The sequence below is a fragment of the Budorcas taxicolor genome, chromosome 16, assembly GCF_023091745.1.
Source record: "Budorcas taxicolor isolate Tak-1 chromosome 16, Takin1.1, whole genome shotgun sequence".
NCBI classification, from domain to species: Eukaryota; Metazoa; Chordata; class Mammalia; order Artiodactyla; family Bovidae; genus Budorcas; species Budorcas taxicolor.
The window spans coordinates 59,155,012-59,176,557 of NC_068925.1; the positions used below are offsets into that span (position 1 = coordinate 59,155,012).

Genomic DNA, 21,546 nt, shown 5'->3' on the forward strand with positions numbered 1-21,546 from the left:
AGCAAAGTAATATGTGACTCTAGACAGCTGAAGTGAACTTGAGTAAGCATGCTTAGGTAGGAGCAAGCATGTGTCTTCTGGCACAAGTGGGCTGCCATCCTGGAAACACAACCCTGCTGCTGCTGCTGCTGCTGCTGCTAAGTCACTTCAGTCGTGTCCGACTCTGTGCGACCCCATAGACGGCAGCCCACCAGGCTCCCCCGTCCCTGGGATCCTCCAGGCAAGAACACTGGAGTGGGGTGCCATTGCCTTCTCCAATGCATGAAAGTGAAAGGTGAAAGTGAAGTTGCTCGGTCGTGTCTGACTCTTAGTGACCCCATGGGCTAAACACAACCCCAGGGCTTCCCATGTGTGTGCTCTGTGGGCTTTGTGCTAACTCAGCCTGAAGTGTGACTTCCCCAGAATGGAACTTCTAGAACCTTATTTTCTAAATTGTTTCTCCCAGAAGAAAACTATGTGTCTCGGGCTCACCTGGGGCTCCCAGAAACAGGAAGCCTGGGGACCCCCGAGGAGCCAGCAGTTGAAGGCCGTGGGAACTGGCCGACACTGGCCAGTGGGCTCCACACAGGGGCTAGTGGTTCTGAACGGCACCCAGGCTTGATTGATGGGTTGTCCTCACAAACTCTCAGACAAATGCTCAAAGATTTTTTTCCCCTCAGTTGTGAACTGTGCCTAAGTAGAGTGAACTATAAAAGATATCATCTAACAGTGGGAGTTATCATATATATTAGCATGTATACATATAAACACAAACACACATTTATCAAACTGAAGCATTTTTGAAAGGCTACTTGCTGTTAAAAATATACTTAACCAACCCATATTCATATAGGAAGTCTATTAACACTGTCATCTTTAATTACAAACATGAAATATGTAGATAATACATTAAAATTACATTATGTACTATTAAATTCTCATGCATACTTTAAGAAGAAAAATGTAGATCACATGGTAAATTAGCAAAAGTACAACATGAAAATTTAAATTCACAGAGTCTGACTATCTAATGTAAACTTGTATTAAAACCTGGTCTTCAATGGAATAAATGATTTGCTAATAACTGAAGAATTTCTTGACTTTGGTTTAAGCTCACATGTCAGTTTACATTTGATGATTTTGTTTTCACTTGTTCAAGAGCTTGCAAAATAGTATCCTTGTGTGCTTTTGTAGTTTTAAGTGTCAATTATCTGGCTAAATTAGAAATAAATCTCTTCAGCCAAGTTTGAATCATGCAAGAGGTTAAAATACATCGTGTGACCCTCTAAGCAATAATATAAGATTTCTGGAGGGAAATCCAATTGTTCTATGTAAGGAAGAAACAGTACCTCCTTGGAAAAAATAATTCAAAAGTTTTAGGATGTGATTGAAAAATAAGAAAAGCAAAAGGTTTTTCAAAGTTTTAAATTGCCAAGTTCTCAGCTGAGGTATTGGTTTTCTGTAAGCTCAAGATTTTGCTGATGATATATTTATACTGGGCACAATGTAAGAAGCAACTTACCAATTCTCATCCATACAGTGTCAAAAGGATACAAAAAAGGGTCTTTCTTGGCATCTCATTCTCTCATTACTTACATTTTGTGTGTAAAACAAAACACAGCCAACAGCGGATGCAAAATATAAAAATACACAGTGGTCCCTGCACTGAGGCAATATGGATGAGAAAAGTGTAAATACAATGAAAGAAATGTAAACTTTAAGGTGTTCACAGAACCATTCATTCCCTCTGCACATATTGGAAATATTTAGGATTATCAGTTAAGCTTTTATATATACATTTTCTCAACAAGAGAGAAAAGGTTGGGTATATTCATGTTTTGATAATAACCTTAACTTTTCTCTTTTTTTGAATTATGCTATTTGGATCCAACCGAAAACCTCATCCGTATTGATCGTTACAGTTAATGAAAAATAGCCCTGCTATTGTTATTTCATAACTAACAGGGTTTGGGTAATAAGATTTCATTTAAGTGCATTTTGCTGCCCAACACTGTTACTAGTCAAAGGACTTTGCTACCTTCTAATGCTTATACTGCTGTTATGCGAGGAGCCTCAAATGGCTGCCTACTTACTTCCAAAGGATACCGCACAAAGAGTATCAGATAGTCTACCAGTCCCTGAGTCTCTCAAGAAGAAACCATCAGAGACTCTGGGAACAACATCTTCAAACAGGATATCCTCAGGCTTGATTTCTAAGCTGAGGGCAGATACACAACTTCAGACTTTGAAACTGTTTCCAGAATAGAATGCAAAGGATAGGAGAGGCAGAGTCTGAGGGTGGATGGCATAGGGCTGGAGGAAGGTGGGATGGGAAGGGGGCTGCGCGAGAGGCTTCACTGACCACATGGTCTCTGCAAGGATGGGAGGCAGTACATACGTCTTTGGTTTGCCTGGGGAGCCCTGTGCTCCTGCAGAAGTCATAGGCTTTCCTGAATTTTCCATGGAGGTGTGGGTCTATCCACATCCAAGGGCAAGTCGGAGACACATACAAGACTTGCCCACCCTCACGCTTTGCTCAAGCCCTTCTAAGGGCTGCTCTGCCCGCTCCAGTTTAGTTGAAAATAACATGGCATAAACTAAAGTCAAGCTGAAGGAGTAATCACTCTCGTTTTATTTGGAAAGCTGAACGTCACCGTTGGTCTGTCATGGGTAACCAGTAGCATATGAAGGAAAGGGCTCAGAGTCCCAGGTTTAAGGCTGATTTTTGTTCTCTTTCTAATTCCTTGTCCACTGTCCATTAATTTCTGCCCAGGAAAACTCAACAAAAAGCATTAACAATACAGGACTTTTCCTAGGGGTTATTACATTTTAAGGACACCATCTATTTCCTCAAATTATTTGGCATCCTTGATCAGCCACCCATCCCCATAAATATGTGCACACATACGCATCTACACACTCACACTTCTCTAGCGAACCTATCAGAGCATCTCATTCTGCGGATAGAAGGCAGGGTCCTTGCTGTGGTGAAGATAGGGTGTGGCAGCCAGGACAGCTTCAGTCTGTCTTCCCTCAGAAGCTCACAGCACTCCCCCGATCCCCACGAAACACATCTTCTGACATCTCATCCGTCCTAAGCTCATACCTTGGGTCTTTCTTTCAGACACAGCCACATCCAACAGGAATTCCTGGGAATCTCTTTACAGTTCTCTTCACCCTAAACAATTTTGTGGTGTTCTTCGAAATGGTCTTGGACCAAAAGAAACCAAACAAAAACTATCCAAGACAAAGACCACTTCCCACATTGATGGGAGGCTGTGGATGGCTGGTGGGAAGTCCACTATCGTGCCTTTCTTTTCAATCAGACCATATGATAAATACAAAATCAATGCGGCTCCTACCTCTGTCTACCTAGTCAATGCCAGGGATGACACTGACGATCTGCCCATTCTTACCACAATCTGGAAACTGCAAGCTACACTGAAGAAAACAAGCTTCCTCAAGAGAGGAAACCCTGGTCTTTAATGAAGGAAGTACAGGTACTCTAGCCCTTATGTTGTAAACCTCAATTAGCACAGTAATCTCATTTACCCACTCACTTTCTGGCATATTTGAGGTTGACTATTTGCTATGGAAAGACTCTTTTCTCAACCACATAGTTTCAACAAACTGGAACAGCTTACACATATACAGGTAATCTATCAAATAAGTCATTCCTGGAGACACTGGCTGAGGAAGAAACGGAAGACTTGCATTTTGAGATTTTATGGGGATATCTTCCATGCCAAACAGTTAGACAATGGAAATTAAATGTGAAGTAAGCCAGAAAGAAAAACACAAATACAGTATAATAACGCATATATATATATATATGGAATTTAGAAAGACGGTAATGATAACGCTGTATGCAAGAGAGCAAAAGAGACACAGATGTATAGAACAGTCTTTTGGACTCTGTGGGAGAGGGCGAGGGTGGGATGATTTGGGAGAATGGCATTGAAACATGTATAATATCATATAAGAAACGAATCGCCAGTCCAGGTTTGATGCAGGATACAGGATGCTTGAGGCTGGTGCACTGGGATGACCCAGAGGGATGGTACGGGGAGGGAAGAGGAAGGGGGGTTCAGGATGGGGAACACATGTACACTTGTGGAGGATTCATGTTGATGTATGGCAAAACCAATACAATATTGTAAAGTAATTAGCCTCCAATTAAAATAAATAAATTTAAATTTAAAAAAAATAATAAAAAAATAAAATGTGCTCAGTTTTCCCCAATCTAATATACAAAACTAAATAGCACATAGTGATGGTACAAGAGTAATAGATTAATTACAGTTTAGACCAAGACCTCATTTGGTTTGAAAGAGCACATCCTCTCCCATACAAGATAATCAGTCAAGTCTCAGCTTGCTTTCAGGCTACCCTCGGAACAGGTGATGTATCCATTTTACTAATAAAAATATTGAGTGAGTCAGGCATTTTTCGTTTCTACTGGGAAACACATTCATTTATTCCACAAATAATTATTTAGTACTATATGAATGCATTATTCTAGGTATTAAAGATATACCAATGAACAAAACAGTATCAAACAAAATCCATGCCTGTCACTGTAGCACTTAATGTCTGTCTAGTGAGACTCTAAAATATAGAATGTTAGAGAAAATTCTCTAATTTTCAGAAGGGATGCTGATGGGAGGTTTCTGAGCTGGACTAGTGGGAGAGGCAAGGCTCTATTTATTGGCATGTCCTTTACTGTAAGAGGATGGAAAGCCAGGACTAACTTTCTCCCAGCTGGGAGAAGATGCCTCGGTAGCAGCAAGCAGACTGGGCAATCCAGTCACTCAGCAAACATTCATGGAGAAACTATTAGAAGATATTCTGATCTAACTGAATAATCCCTTTCTAAGACAATCCAGTGCACCCATCTGAGGTTGTCTCTGATTTGTAACAGTTACTCCCTATCTTGGCATGTTCCTAGAGAACCGTCAGGGAGTGGTGCCATGGAAATAACTGCAATTTTTACTTACACCACAGGTGGAGACATTTCCCATAAATGAGAAATCAGCTTATGAACAAGATCAATGATGAGACTGTGGAGATGGATCCTCCAGGGCTGCGGCACCCACATTCTTAAGGTCAAGGTAGTATAGGCTGAGAGGCTATGGTTGCGCTGCTCTTACCATGACTGAGATGTGCAGGATTCTCAGCTCCTCTTCTGCTGACTCATGCTGCGGTTCTTCGGTTGGATCTTGCCCAGGGAGGCTTGGGGCGCCATCCTGGTGGTGGATGTGAAAAAGTAAAGTGCCATTCTCCAGCCACTGCTGCCTCCAGCGCACCAGAGGGATGTCCTCCGTGTTGCCTGAGATCTCTAGAGCACAGACACCAAAGGCACAGGTCAGAATTCCAAGTGGACCAGTCCACATCTACAGTTTCATCTTCTTTTAAGACACTGCCTCTGAATTAGTCAATGTCAGCTGAAGACAACAAAGGGTTTCTAACTACAGTTGAGTCAGGCTTACTGCTGCCCCAAATCTTAAGGAGGGGAAGAGGCCCTGAGAAGAACAGAATTAATCCCCCATCAGTCTTTGCACCATAAACTAATGGCCCAGGCTCCCGCCCACTGAGAAAAATACCAAGGTAAAAATTCAAGTTTTTCACCATGCTTCTATGATCAACAGCATCCTTTACTCAGCACAGTTTGAATACCCTGATGACCCACTGAGGTAAACAGAAGGTTGTTTGCCTCTTGTAAGTTTGAAAGTGTGAGTTCCCTAGCAATTACTCTTAGATACCAGTGAATCTACCAAGGAGAGAGTTAGTAATTGGCACTTATGGAAGAGTCCTGGGAGGGTACTGCAGAGCAACTGGAGCTGGAAGGTCATTTCTAAAACCACCATCATTCGCTGCTTAGTCCACTGGAGATGTCTGATACTGGCTTTTGGCAGGTAATGTTTTAATTCCCTTTCATTTTTCTCTTCATTTTTGCAGAGCAAAGATGATGTACATGAGAGGATGATGAAGAAGTGGGCCCTTATCACAGACGTAAGTGCTCATCTGCTTTCTGAGCTCTAGATGCAGGCACTGAAATAACATCAACAATGAATACCAATGTACGCAAACCTGTTATGCACGATAGGAGCTCGGCTATGCTGCAGAAGTATACTGCCATATGTCCCTTTCTCTAATATTCCTAAGCAGTATTGTATCAAAGTTTTGAGACATCCCACTATAGAAAGAACCTGATTAACCCAGCATTCTTGAGTCTCATTTGGCCCTAACACCATTTTTTTTCCCCTTAACAACTACTATCACCCTCGAAAGCTAATATTCTGCTGAACATACTTGGCAAAGCATTGCTTTAAAATTTTCATTTTTTTTGAAAGGCATGGCTTCTTCTCCCAAAATGTATCACCTTTGACCAAAAAATTCAATATACATAAAAACGATTTAATAAGATCCATTTAGAAGAGTATTCTCATCAAGTAGCACAATCATAAAGAGGAAAGCAATTTTAAATATTTATCGAGTTTATAAATATCTTTCACTATTTGTGGGAGTGTACAAATGATGTTCTGCTGTATTTATTTACTTATATATTTATTCTTTAATTTATTTAACCTACCCGCATTGGATATGTGCTCCGTAAGCACTGGCACTGCTCTAGGCACCCAGAGACCAAACTGAATGAAATCCTCGACAAGTTCTCCAAAGCAACCCACTGTGAGGGAATGTGTCCTGTTACACCACATGCATAAAAGCTTTGTGGAGACAGAAGAAGGAAAGAGTAACCTTGCTTGGACAGAGGGTGGACGATGGAAGGAGAGCAGACTTGCCAAAAGATGTTATGGTGTTGGGCCTTGAAGAGTGGACTTTGTTAAGTAGACAGAAATGTGGGGAATGGACATTCAGACACTGATACGAGAATATGGAGAAGGAAGAGAAGGAATATTGGCTGGTCTTCTCAGGGAAATTAGGTGAGGGGGATTCATGATCCACAGGTCATCAGCCTGTCTCTAAAAGACACTGCAATGATTCTCTGGCTCAGGGGTTCACACCCCTGGGGCCATGGGCCGGCACCGGTCTGCACTGCAGGAGGTGAGCGGTGCGCAAGGGAGCAAAGCTTCATCTGCCGCTCCTCATCACTCCCCATTGCTCACATTGCACCTGAATCATCCCCTCCCCACCCCTCTATTTGGGCCCCCCCCACCCCATCCACGGAAAAACTGTCTTCCACGAAACTGGTCCCTGGTGCCAAAGAGGTTGGGGACTGCTGCTCCAGTTCATCCTACCATCCTACAGACCAGAGAGGAGAATAAACTTAGAAGCGTGCAGGAGGGTGAGGGTGTAGCAAAGACAGGGTGCTCAGAGGCCCCTTCATTCTCAGTCTCTCTCCATAATTATCTGAGGGACCCAGTTGCCCTGCTGGGCTGGTCAGAGTCTGTGCTCTCAAAGTGACCAGCACAAGCATCGAGGACACCGCAGTGGGCAGAGGGTGTGAGAATGGAACGTGCCCTGCAGCCCAGCCCTGCCTTCCCCCAGGCACAGCTCCATTTGTTAAGTGAGGAAGTGACGCAGGCTTCCCAAATCCACCCTTCCTCTAAGGGTTTTTTAAGATTTCCAGGTAAACAGAAACCCCTGGGCACACCTCCGTGGGCACCTGGGTCGACCTATGGCTACTACACCATGCTTCATCACAAGCCCTGCAATCACAAACCCCACTCCCCAGCACTTACACTTTCTAACCACGCATCAAGCCTCCACATCAAAGCCCTGAAAGACTTCTCCTGGGAGACACCCTTCCCCCTCCCAGGTCTGTTTCCTGCAGCTGCGGTAGAAACCAAACTCTATCTCCTCCTCACCACAGACATAAAAGTAACAGGCAGGGATGGACATGAACACACTGCTGTATTTTAAATGGATAACCAACAAGGTCCTACTGCATAACACAGGGAAATCTGTTCAATGTTATGTGGCAGTCTGGATGGGGAGGGAGTTTGCGGGAGAATAGATACGTGTATACGTATGGCTGAGTCGCTTTGTGATGCACCTGAAACTATCACAACATTGTTAATGAGCTCTACTCCAATATGAAATAAAAAGTTTAAATTAAAAAATTACAAGCAGCAACAGCTCCTAATAGAGCACTTAATGGCCTAATTAAATCATCTAGAGCAACACACATTCAGCCTCTTGCCTGCACTTGCTCTAACCCACCTTGGAATTTATTCTGCACATGCCGGGTGCCTCTTTAGCCTTTCCTGTAACTATTCAAGAGGAATCCAGCACCTGATACCTCTAAAGCACTCAACAAACTGGCTTTTTGTCTCCCTGGAGACCTTCATCAAGGAGGTCAGGCTCATTAGCTCTGTTTTAACTGTGGAAGCAAAGGCAAGTAAATACCCAGACCAAAGTCACCCCAGCCTGACACAGAACAGGGACTAAGACAGATGGAGGAACTTCTATCAGATCCCCTCAACCTCCAACACACATATCAGACAACATGACCTTCGAACATGCATAAAGGAGGAAGCAATTCAGTTTAAAGTCCATGGGGTCTTTTAGGAGTTTTTGTGCTGTAGTACTTTAATTCTTTGCACAAAGTCTTGGTATTCCATGAGTTATTTTACAATTGAAATATAATTCACAAACCATAAAATTCACCCTCTCAAATATATACAATTCAGTGGATTTTAGCATATTCACAAAGTTGTGCAACCATCACCACTCTAATCCAGAAACTTTTCATCACCCCCAGAAGAAACCCTGCACCCAGAGGCAGCCAAGACTGTTTTTGAGAAGGAAGGAGTTCTGCTTCAAAATTCTAGGGGTGATGGTAACAAGGAAGGAATAAGTGCAGTGGGTATACGGGGAGGTGGGCTGAGAACACAGAATCTCTACCCTTGGCTTCCAGTTCAGCCCTCTGAACCTATCTATGAGTAGTTGATGCCAAATTCCTTTGGAAAATTATATTCTGTTTCTGTCCAGACCAGAACCATCATAGAGGGCAATGGGCGAAAGAAGGAAGTTACCATACCTGCCAGTGAAGGTGGCTGCCATTTTTTAGATTAAACATAATTACAGAATGATAGGTTCCTCCTTGGCTTTTTCCCACCTCTCCTGGCAACATCTGGCATGGGAGAGCTAAAATGCTAAACCAGGAAGTTATTTACTTATGGTCTATCTGGCCTGGGTTAACCAAAGAAAAAACACACAGGGACAGTAAATGTCTTGTGAATTTCATCACAGCGGGGCTGAGATCAGAGGCTTGGAACATCAGTGTAATCGCATTGGTCTGGATGTCAGCAAAATGGCTCAAGAATAATAAATGCTCAGAAATTGCTTGACCAATGCAAACCTGACCTGGGACTCTGAAGGAGCAAATATGGGAAATGATCAAATAGTTACTTTAGTCCAAGGCCTCCTGAGGGCTGTGGATGAGGCTCCAACAGAGCCTTTGCCAGTGTACTGAATAAAACAAGTGCCAAGAGGAGCCTGCACTGTCATCTCAAGGTACCACCATGGCCATCTATCACACTGTGGCGCTGAGATCTCCAGAGAGGCAGGACTGCCCTCACTTTTAGCGTTCCAGTCCTTCCAAGCTTCCCCTCCATAAACCTTATGGATCTCAGCACCTCCAGAATTTCTGAATACCTGAAATACACAGAAACCAGGATGCCATTTATTCTTGTATTCAACCAAGATCCTTGGAGAACACTCTGTCATTGATGTTTAGTCGCTCAGCCGTGTCTGACTCTATGACCCCATGGACCGTCACCTGCCAGGTTCCTCTGCCCATGGGATTTCCCAGGCAAGAATACTGGAGTGGGCTGCCATTTCCTCCTCCAGGGCATCTTCCCGACCCAGGAATGAAACCCACATCTCTTCCACTGGCAGGCGGATGCTTTACCACTGAGCCACCTGGAAAGTCCGCTCCATTTTCCACATTTAGCAAGTTGTGCTACAGGTTTTCTACTGTCAAGGAGGTGTTGGTCTAGTAAGAAACTGAAGACAGAGCCATGAATAGCTACTCTAAACAGTAACAGCAGTGCTGGGTGAGAGGGTGGAACTTGGCTGGGCCTGTTCCCTTGGGAAGGGATAAAATGGGAAGAAGTGTTGGGAGGCAATTCGAGATGAAGAGAACAGTGTGTATAAAGAACAGCAGGTGATGCACGCTTGCAGAGCTGCAGGAGGTCTGGTTATGCTGCAGAGTGAAGACACGCAGGGCAGCAGTGGAGGACGGGGGCTGAAAAGCCAGATTGGGGTCAACTGGAAAAGTTGTGAACGCCAGTTGAAGGAGTTGAGCCCTAATGTAAAGTCACCCATGGCTTTATTAAACAGAAGGGTGAATAAAGCCATGATTACAGAAAGAGCAGCAGACAGATGAGACTCGGCCACAGTCCCACTGTAATGCGGATCCTCTATTCCACAGGGACCACAATACTAAGAGACGTCGGTCTGGGCGAACCTTAAATGAGACACCAGGCTTTGGGTTTTCTTCTCTGTATACAGAGGAGCTGTGGCAATGAGTTTTAAGATCCTTTTGTAAGTTGCCACTCCACAATTCTAAATCCAAAGGGTGTGCTTCTGGTGAGCACCTTAAAAGACAATGATTTCAATGTCCCAAGCAATGTCAAATCTTCTCTCCAGTCTAACCTCACTCTCCCTCTCCCCTTTCTCTGAGCACACAGTGGACACGTTAGGGATGATGGAATCGGAGACTTTAGGGGCCAGGTCCATCTTCAGACTAGACCTCAGGTTGGTGAGAAAGGTTCTCATCCAGGCTGGTATAGATATGTAGATTCTAAGAAAGAAAGCTTGGAGCTTCTGCACACAATAGAGAACCAGGAAGACAGGACCTTGGGCAAGGAAAGTCTTACTACAGAATAACCTGGGATGGGCAAAGGCAGATAGGAGGAGAGTAAGATGAACTCACTCTTAAATAGGCCTTAGTCATTGTTCTAATGTTAGCCTGCGTGCTGTGAGCTTGCCACACTGTCTTTCTGAGGGGTTAGTTTAGGATACCCAAAACTCACTGCAGAAATCCCTGGTCCTTCTTTAGGCATTGCTTCATGCTGAGAGTCCCTGAACTGACCTGCTAAGACGACACATCACATCAGAGTATCAGAATCTGCCCAAAGGACAACTTCATCGAGGACCAGATGCATGATGTCCTCTTTCAAAGAATCTGGCAATTTAAAGTCAAATGTGGATTTGAGCCTGGGAAATTCTCAAAGATCCTTTAATTCACTGAATAACGTAAGAGTGGCTTAGAGCAGACCTGGCATTCTGGGTTCCCTTTCCCTCTCCTGGCAAGGCCGAGTTTCACGCTAAATCCAGCTGAGCAGTAATGAGGTGGCTCAGGTGTTGAGGTCCAGCCAGAAGGAAGCATTAACTTGTCCATTTTAGCCCCTTGTTAAGGGCACCTGATGAACTGACCCCGCAGTCTTTCAAGATCGAGGGTGATACTCCCTGATGGCCATGACTATTAGAAGACTTTGCTTAGATCAGGATTTTTAAATTCACTGTTAATTTTAAAAACCTTGTCTCCAAACCAAATCTAATATGGCTTCAGAAGGGGCTCCCCAGAGCAGAGTTAGAAAAGGACTGGATCAATTGGAAGACAAATAAAATGCACAACCATGAAATTCCCTGCCATTAGGGGATTGGAGGGGGAGTGTCTATGGGTTATTAGTTTTGCTTGGTTGTTTTTTCAATTCTATTAAGTGTGGTATTGTGAAGAGCCTCATATTCTTTATGAAAGAATTACAAGCGAAAGGGAACATCTCTAAAAATAGAATCTAGCCACCCGTCCAACCTCTGTTATCTAAGCTGCCGTCTGGAGTTTTACTCTGCCACAAGGATTAAGCTCAGCACTTTAGTGGTGATAAGATAACTATCCCAAACTAAGGATAACAAGTGGGTCTTGTCCATCAGTGACTAACATTAAGGAGACCAAAGGTAGGCCTGTGATAGAATTACACCTTTTTCTTCCATTCTTCTTTTAATCGTCCCCACCCCCCACTTCAGAGTTTGAAAGATATTAATGGTAGGTCTATGTTTCCCACATGGTCTCATTATGGTGTTCAGACTGAAACTGTTCACAGTGGCAGTAACTTTCAACACCTCTGTAAGAAAATAACCTGCTAAAGGTCAGGGGTTAATAACAGCAGAGGATCACTAATTATCCTGTAAATCTTTACTCTGGTATCAAACGTGACCCAAGTCTTTATTGCTTCTGGAACAGCAGCCTCTAAAGACCCCAACATGTTCCATAAACATAATGAGAGCAGGACATGAGTGTCCTGGCCATCTGTGAAGAAGGATAAGGGACAGATGAAAATCAGGCAAAGGAGAGGGATGCAGAGAAAAAGGACAAAGTCAGGAGACGCGCGGACAGGAGACCAGCCAGAGAAACAATATCCCAGGGGTTGAGTTGGCTGGGTCTCCACATCTCTCGCCGCCGGTACCATCTGGTACGGAGTTCTGGAGTGATGCAATCCCACATCCCAGAGAGGGAGCCACATACAATAAGGTGCCCTACTAGGTCTAAAAAAATCCACCAGCACAGATGCCAGGAACACCAATGATTTGCCCGACGTTTGTGCCTACATAGGCCTGGCTAAGTGAACAATCAAGTGAGAGATAACACAGCCAGGTAATTCTTTTGTAAAGATGTCCAGAACACAACTGGAAATGGAGCTCTCTTTGTGGTTCTTCTATTCAACTCACAGTCGACCATGGAGCTGCTGCTTATTATCTCATTCTCACTCCTCTGCCCCCACACACAACTATATGAGCAAAAAGCTTCACAGCAAAATGGCTTAAGATTTAAGAATCTCTCGCCCAGCAGAAGAACAAGATGTTCCTTTTTCAAGTAACTGGAATCTTTTTGACTTTCTGAGATCTGGAATAGAAATTTCCACTTCTGACCAGGAGAGGGATAATTGAATTTCTATTTCCTCTGCTTGGTGACATTTGCTCTCAATGGCAAAAATAAGACAGCCTCAAATCATTAATGATCCCGTGATGAGAAATGGAATGGCAGGTTAAAGAGAGCTTTGCATTGGGGTGGAGGTGGGGGATGCAGGAGAATCAGGTTGCTGTAATTTCCCCAGAGCCCACTTTACTCATCTTCAAATGATGAGACTAGGAGGTCTCTGAGGACCAACCCCTCCCAGTTCTAACCATGGTATTCAATGACACTGGCTCTAGTCACACCCCAAATCAGGTACAGCCTGAGTAAATTTCTGCATGCCAACTAGATAAACGTCTCTGGAAGTTTTTCCAAATCAAACTTTCCTCTTGGGCTTTGGGATGCTTCCAGCTTAGTCCAGCCTATCAGTTTATAGACTGGTTAAATTGAAACTCAAGACAGGGATCTATAGGGAACGATAGTGACTTAGAGGGAACTCTAATTAGTGGCCCCCCAGTAAGAAAGAATTATCTAGCCTACAGATGTCAACAAAGGGTCTCCAGTGACTTTTTACTTTTTGTGTTTATGTAGACAAGCGTAGTCTAAATAAGAAAATTGCATCTGATCTCTCTCTGCAGCCTCACCAATAGCCCTTTATAGAGCTATATTCTAAAAATCAGAAATGTCAGCTTCCTTAAAAGCTGCTTACCCATCCACTTCTCTGTTTTCTGGAGAGGTTTACAATGGACTAAAATAAACAGATATGGAAAGATGGAGTGATGGGAGAGAGAGAAGTAAGGACTCATATAGTATGTTGTCTCTGGGGGTGGGTGGGGGCAGAAGCTGCAGAAAGCGGAGGGTGGTTTTGTAAATCAGACTTGATGGAAAGCAGTGAAGCTTTCTATGGATGCTGCTGGAAGTAGGTCACTCTGTGCTACTGTGTGCTGGCATGAATAGCAATTGAGCAACTCTTCGAACGTTCTATTTACCTAGCCATGAAGACGAAAACATTCCTGTGGGGGGAAAATGTGGCCGAAAGGTTCTGACACAACCAGAGAGATGAGGAGACATTCAAATGGCTTATGATTTCATCCAAAATGCTTTGCTTGTTCCTACAACACTGTTTCTCTGGATCTTTTCAAACCTCTGCAAAGAGTTTATCCACATGATACTCATTAAAGTCTCATTTGAAAGGGGAAAAAAAAGCCCAAAATTCTTTGAAAAAGGCAGGGTTATCTGGGCTACAGATGTACGGGTAAAAGATTTTAAAATATATCTAGTTCTATTCTCCACTGCCATCTGACTGACCTTTGTAAATTGAGATAACGGCACACATTTAACAAAATCTGACATCAAGTAAGATGGGTAATACTATTTAAACTCTGTAATATTAAAATACATATTTATGGATCATTTTGTACATTGTAATGAGAATAAGTCATTTTCAAGCCTGCAGTCTCACAATCGGAATTCTGATTTGAGCTTTGCAAGTCCTGCGGGGCCACTTGGCTGCAGTGTGGCATTGAAAGCAATATGGACACATGGGTTTGGGAAAACCAGGACACTGGTTACAGGGTGATTGCAAGGAAGCTGTCTGGTAGATCCAGTGAGAGCTATGTTCACTCTCAGTCCTCCCTCTTGTACTCCTGTCTTTTATTGACAAAGAGTTTAGTATTTGCTATAATTCTCTGATCTCAAACAGTGACGTTCCCTCACTAGCTCTCACCTTATAAAATGGATCGGAAAAGAGAATGATAATGACAAAATATCACCTGCACATGACTTAGATAAGGAGACTGGCCCTCTGCTTCTCCTAAACTGTCTTCATTCATTTCCATTTCTAATTAGTTTTCATACCCTTGTATTTCTGTTCTTATCATCTGTGATTCAACTCAATAAGCAATGATGTACCTATTATGAGCTGCCTCTGCAAAGAAGCCTTTTCAACATTCATGAGCTAATTTAATCTTTAACGATGCTTTAATGGGGGTATTTATATTGAGAAATGCTGGACTGGAAGAAACACAAGCTGGAAGCAAGATTGCCGGGAGAAATATCAATAACCTCAGATATGCAGATGACACCACCCTTATGGCAGAAAGTGAAGAGGAACTCAAAAGCCTCTTGATGAAAGTGAAAGAGCAGAGTGGAAAAGTTGGCTTCAACCTCAACATTCAGAAAACGAAGATCATGGCATCTGGTCCCATCACTTCATGGGAAATAGATGGGGAAACAGTGGAAACAGTGTCAGACTTTATTTTTCTGGGCTCCAAAATCACTGCAGATGGTGACTGCAGCCATGAAATTAAAAGACACTTACTCCTTGGAAGAAAAGTTATGACCAACCTAGATAACATATTAAAAAGCAGAGACATTACTTTGCCGACTAAGGGCCATCTAGTCAAGGCTATTGTTTTTCCAGTAGTCATGTATGGATGTGAGAGTTGGACTGTGAAGAAGGCTGAGTGCTGAAGAATTGATGCTTTTGAACTGTGGTGTTGGAGAAGACTCTTGAGAGTCCCTTGGACTGCAAGGAGATCCAACCAGTCCATTCTGAAGGAGATCAGCCCTGGGATTTCTTTGGAAGGAATGATGCTAAAGCTGAAACTCCAGTACTTTGGCCATCTCAAGCGAAGAGTTGACTCATTGGAAAAGACTCTGATGCTGGGAGGGATTGGGGGCAGGAGAAGGGGACAACAGAGGATGAGATGATTGGATGGCATCACAGACTCGATGGACGTGAGTCTGAGTGAACTCCGGGAGATGGTGATGGACAGGGAGGCCTGGCGTGCTGCGTTTCATGGGGTCGCAAAGAGTCGGACACAACTGAGTGACTGAACTGAACTGAACTGATATTCCCATTTTACAAACAAGGAGCTCCAGAAAAGTCAACCTACTTGACCAAGTTCACCCAGTTATAAATACTAAAGTTAGAGGGGAAAATTCCTATGTATTTTGGCTTCAAGGCTATGGTTCTTTTCCACTACTTCAGTCCCCATTCCCTCATTTTACACTTCTCAGTCAGTTCAGTCGCTCAGTCGTGTCCAACTCTTTGCGACCCCATTGACTGCAGTACGCCAGGCTTCCCTGTCCATCACCAACTCCTGGAGCTTGCTGAAACTCATGTGCATCAAGTCGGTGATGGCTTCCAACCATCTCATCCTCTGTCATCCCCTTCTCCTCCTGCCTTCAACTTTCCCAGCACCAGGGTCTTTTCTAACAAGTCAGTGCTTCGCATCAGGTGGCCAAAGTACTGGAGTTTCAGTTTCAGCATCAGTCCTTCCAATGAATATTCAGGACTGATTTCCTTTAGGATGGACTGGTTGGATCTCCTTGCATTCCAAGGGATTCTCAAGAGTCTTCTCCAACACCACAGTTCAAAAGCATCAATTCTTTGGCAGTCAGCTTTCTTTATAGTCCATCTCTCACATCCATCCATGACTACTGGAAAAACCATAGCTTTGACAAGATGAACATTTGTTGGTAAAGTAATGTCTCTGCTTTTTAATATGCTGTCTAGGTTTTTCAGTTTTTCTTCCAAGAAGCAAGTGTCTTAATTTCATGGCTGCAATTACCATCTGCAGTGATTTTGAAGCCTAAGAGAATAAAATCTGTCACTGTTTCCATTGTTTCCCCATCTATTTGCAATGAAGTGATGGCATCAGATGCCATGATCTCAGTTTTTTGAATGTTGAGTTTCAAGCCAGCTTTTTCACTCTCCTCTTTCACTTTCATCAAGAGGCTCTTTAGTTCCTCTTCACTTTCTGCCATAAGGGTGGTGTTATCTGCATATTGGGCTTCCCTGGTGGCTCAGAGGTTAAAGCATCTGCCTGGAATGCAGGAGACCCGGGTTCGATCCCTGGGTCGGGAAGATCCCCTGGAGAAGGAAATGGCAACCCACTCCAGTACTCTTGCCTGGAGAATCCCATGGAGGGAGGAGCTGGTAGGCTACAGCCATGGGGTTGCAAAGAGTCGGAAACGACTAAGTGACTTCTCTTATCTGAAGTTATTGATATTTCTCCTGGCAATCTTGATTTCAGATTGTGCTTCATCCAGCCCAGCATTTCTCATGATGTACTGCATATAAGTGAAATAAGCAGTGTGAAAATATACAGCCTTGACATACTCCTTTCCCAATATTCAACCAGTCTGTTCTTCCATGTATGGTTCTAACTGTTGGTTCTTGACCTGCATACAAATTTCTCTGGAGGCAGATAAGGTGGTCTGGTATTCCCATTTCTATAAGAAATTTCCAGAAGGAAACTATAAGCAAGGTGAAAAGACAGCCTTCAGAATGGGAGGAAATAATAGCAAATGAAGCAACTGACAAATGATTAATCTCAAAAATATACAAGCAACTCTTACAACTCAATTCCAGAAAAATAAACGACCCAATCAAAAAATGGGCCAAAGAACTAAATAGACATTTCTCCAAAGAAGACATACAGATGTCTAACAAGCACATGAAAAAATGCTCAACATCACTCATTATCCGAGAAATGCAAATCAAAACCACAATGAGGTACCATTTCATGCCAGTCAGAATGGCTGCTATCCAAAAGTCTGCAAGCAATAAATGCTGGAGAGGGTGTGGAGAAAAGGGAACCCTCTTACACTGTTGGTGGGAATGCAAATTAGTACAGCCACTATGGAGAACAGTGTGGAGAGTCCTTAAAAAACTGCAAATAGAACTGCCTTATGACCCAGCAATCCCACCGCTGGGCATACACACCAACAAAACCAGAATTGAAAGAGACACGTGTACCCCAATGTTCATCGCAGCACTGTTTATAATAGCCAGGACATGGAAGCAACCTAGATGTCCATCAGCAGATGAATGGATAAGAAAGCTGTGGTACATATGCACAATGGAGTATTACTCAGCCATTAAAAAGAATACATTTGAATCAGTTCTAATGAGGCGGATGAAACTGGAGCCGATTATACAGAATGAAGTAAGCCAGAAAGAAAAACACCAATACAGTATACTAATGTATATATATGGAATTTAGAAAGTTGGTAACGATAACCCTGTATGTGAGACAGCAAAAGAGACACAGATGTATAGAACAGTCTTTTGGACTCTGTGGGAGAGGGCGAGGGTGGGATGATTTGATTTGGGAGAATGGCATTGAAACATGTATAATATCATATGTGAAACGAATCACCAGTCCAGGTTTGATGCATGATACAGGATGCTCGGGGCTGGTGCACTGGGATGACGCAGAGGGATGGTATGGGGAGGAAGGTGGGAGGGGGGTGCAGGATGGGGAACACGTGTACACCCATGGTGGATTCATGTTGATGTATGCCAAAACCAATACAACATTGTAAAGTAACTAGCCTCCAGTTAAAATAAATAAATTTATATTAAAAAAGGAAAAAAAAAAAGAATTTTCCAGTTTGTTGTGATCCACCAGTCAAAGGCTTTAGCATAGTTAATGAAGCAGAAGTAGATGTTTTTCTGGAATTCTCTTGCTTTTTCTTTCTTTTCCAATGGATGTTGGCAATTCAATATCTGGTTCCTCTGCCTTTTCTAAACCCAGCTTGAACATCTTTTTGAAGTTATCTGTTCTGTTGAAGCATAGCTTGGAGAATGAGTGCAATTGTGTGGTAGTTTGAACATTCTTTGGCATTGCCTTTCTTTGGGATTGGAATGAAAACTGACCTTTTCCAGTCCCGTGGCCACTGCTGAATTTTCCATATTTGCTGGCATATTGAGTGCAGCACATTCACAGCATTATCTTTTAGGATTTGAAATAGCTCAGCTGGAATTCTATCACCTCCACGAGCTTTGTTCATAGTGATGCTTCCCAAGGCCCACTTGACCTCATACTCCAGGATGTCTGGCTCCATGTGAGTGATCACACCATTGTGGCTAACTGGGCCATGAAGATCTTTTTTGAATAATTCTGTGTTTTCTTGCCACCTCTTCTTAATATCTTCTGCTTTTGTTAGGTCTATAATATTTCTGCCCTTTATTGTGCCCATCTTTGCACAAAATGTTCTCTTGGTATCTCTAATTTTCTTGAAGAGATCTCTAGTCTTTCCTATTCTATTGTTTTCCTCTATCTGTTTTCACTGATCACATAGGAAGGCTTTCTTATCTCTCTTTGCTATTCTTTGGAACTCTGCATTCAGATGGCTGTATCTTTCCTTTTCTTCTTTGCCTTGGACTTCTCTTCTTTTCTCAGCTATTTGCAAGGCTGCCTCAAACAACCAGTTTGCCTTTTTCCATTTCTTTTTTCTGGGGATGGTTCTAATCACTGCCTCCTGTACACTGTTAGAAACCTGTGTCCATAATTCTTCAGGCGCTCTGTCTATCAGATCTAATCCCTTGAATCTGTTTGTCACTTCCACTGTATAATTGTAAGGGATTTGATTTATATTGTACCTGAATGGTCTAGTGGTTCTTCCCACTTTCTTCAATTTAAGTCTAAATTTGGCAATAAGGAGTTCATGATCTGAGCCACAGTCAGCTCCCTGTCTTGTTTTCGCTGACTGTACAGAGCTTCTCCATCTTTGGCTGCAAAGAATATAATCAATCTGATTTTGTATAGACTCTCTGGTGATGTCCATGTGTAGAGTTGTATCTTGTGTTGTTGGAAGAGAGTGTTTACACATCTCAACCCAAGATAATAGAAGTAAAGTGCTTAGCAATATGTGGCATACAATGAATACCCATCAACATCAATATTGTCATTATTAATACTGCGTTTTTTGTTTTCATTGTTAGTGTCATTCATAGAAATTCCAAAATTGAGTAATAATCATTGGGAGAGTTAAGCCAAGTGTAACTTTAACTGTCACAAGCTTAAATGTCTTCTTAAGCCCAGAAACCATTAAGAATCAGCTCACTTCCAGTGAGGAACTTGGCCAAGTCATACTTGTATATCTCTCTAATGCTCCTTAAAAAACTGAACATTCCTTAGATAGCTCTGATGAAATCTCACTTACACTGTCTGCTTTAAGATCTGGCCACTGGGGCTTTCACAGATGATGTCAAGCTATCCATGCCCATGGATGCCCAAGCTATCCATGGCCCAAGCTCAGCCAAATCCCCTGAGCTTGCTGTAAGGCAAAACACTCAGTAATTGACCCTGTGTGTTCCTGGACACAAAATCCTTAGTGACACCCATTTTTTTTCTACAGGAAATAGGCTTCATTCAGCCTCTAAGACATTCCCTGATCAAGATCATCCCCAAGAAAAAGATATGCAAAAAGGCAAAATGGTTGTCTGAGGAGGCCTTAAGAATTGCTGAGAAAAGAAGAGAAGCAAAAGGCAAAGGCGAAAAGGAAAGATATCCCATTTGAATGCAGAATTCCAAAGAATGACAAGGAGAGCTGGGAAAGCCTTCCTCAGCGATCAATGCAAAGAAATAGAGGAAAACATCAGAATGGGAAAGACTAGAGATCTCTTCAAGTAAATCAGAGATACCAAGGGAACAATTCATGCAAAGATGGGCTCAACAAAGGACAGAAATGGTACAGACCTAACAGAAGCAGAAGATATTAAGAAGAGGTGGCAAGAATACACAGAAAAATTATACAAAAAAGATCTTCACAACCCAGATAATCATGATGGTGTGATCACTCAGCTAGAGCCAGACATCCTGGAATGCAAAGTCAAGTGGGTCTTAGGAAGCATCACTATGAACAAAGCTAGTGGAGGTGATGGAATTCCAGTTGAGCTATTTCAAATCCAAAAAGATGATGCTATGAAAGTGCTGCACTCAATATACAAGCAAATTTGGAAAACCCAGCAGTGGCCACAGGACTAGAAAAGGTCAGTGTTCATTCCAATCCCAAAGAATGCTCAAACTACCACACAATTGCTTATCTCACATGCTGGTAAAGTAATGCTCAGAATTTTCGAAGTCAGGCTTCAACAGTAGATGAACTGTGATCTTCCAGATGTTCAAGCTGGATTTAGAAAAGGCAGGGGAAACAGAGATCAAACTGCCAACATTTGCTGGATCATCAAAAAAACAAGAGAGTTCCAGAAAAACATCTATTTCTGCTTTATTGACTGTGCCACAGCCTTTGACTGTGTGGATCACCACAAACTGTGGAAAATTCTAAAAGAGATGGGAATACCAGACCACCTTAGCTGCCTCCTGAGAAATCTGTATGCAGGTCAAGAAGCAACAGTTAGAATGGGACATGGAACAACAGACTGGTTCCAAATCGGGAAAGGAGTATGTCAAGGCTGTATATTGTCATCCTGCTTATTTAAGTTATATGCAGAGTACATTATGAGAAATTCTGGGCTGGATGAAGCACAATCTGGAATCAAGATTTCCAGGAGAAATATCAATAACCTCAGATATGCAGATGATACCACCCTTATGGCAGAAAGTGAAGAAGAACTAAAGAGTCTCTTGATGAAAGTGAAAGAGGAGAGTGAAAAAGTTGGCTTAAAACTCAACATTCAGAAAACTAAGATCATGTCATCTGGTTCCATCACTTCATGACAAATAGATAGGGAAACAATGGAAACAGTGACAGACTTTATTTTCTTGGGCTCCAAAATCACTGCAGGTGGTGACTGCAGCTATTAAATTAAAAGACGGTTGCTTCTTGGATGAAAAGTTATGACCAACCTAGACAGCAAATTAAAAAGCAGAGACATTACTTTACCAACAAAGGTCCATCTAGTCAAAGCGATGGTGTTTCCAGTAGTC

The 21,546-nt window shown here is 42.7% G+C and overlaps 1 protein-coding gene and 1 non-coding gene across 2 annotated transcripts in view; one reads left to right on the forward strand and one right to left on the reverse strand.

The window, feature by feature from the left end:
* ASTN1 (astrotactin 1) overlaps nt 1-21,546 on the reverse strand; it is a 356,719-nt gene that overhangs the window by 229,445 nt on the left and 105,728 nt on the right. Inside the window, exon 2 of the mRNA XM_052653778.1 lies at nt 5,130-5,317. Within this exon, the coding sequence (XP_052509738.1) occupies nt 5,130-5,317 (188 nt within the window). The remainder of the gene's footprint in view (nt 1-5,129; nt 5,318-21,546) is intronic.
* On the forward strand, nt 16,662-16,733 carry TRNAS-GGA (transfer RNA serine (anticodon GGA)). The gene has a single exon. It is a non-coding gene; the product is annotated as a tRNA-Ser (tRNA).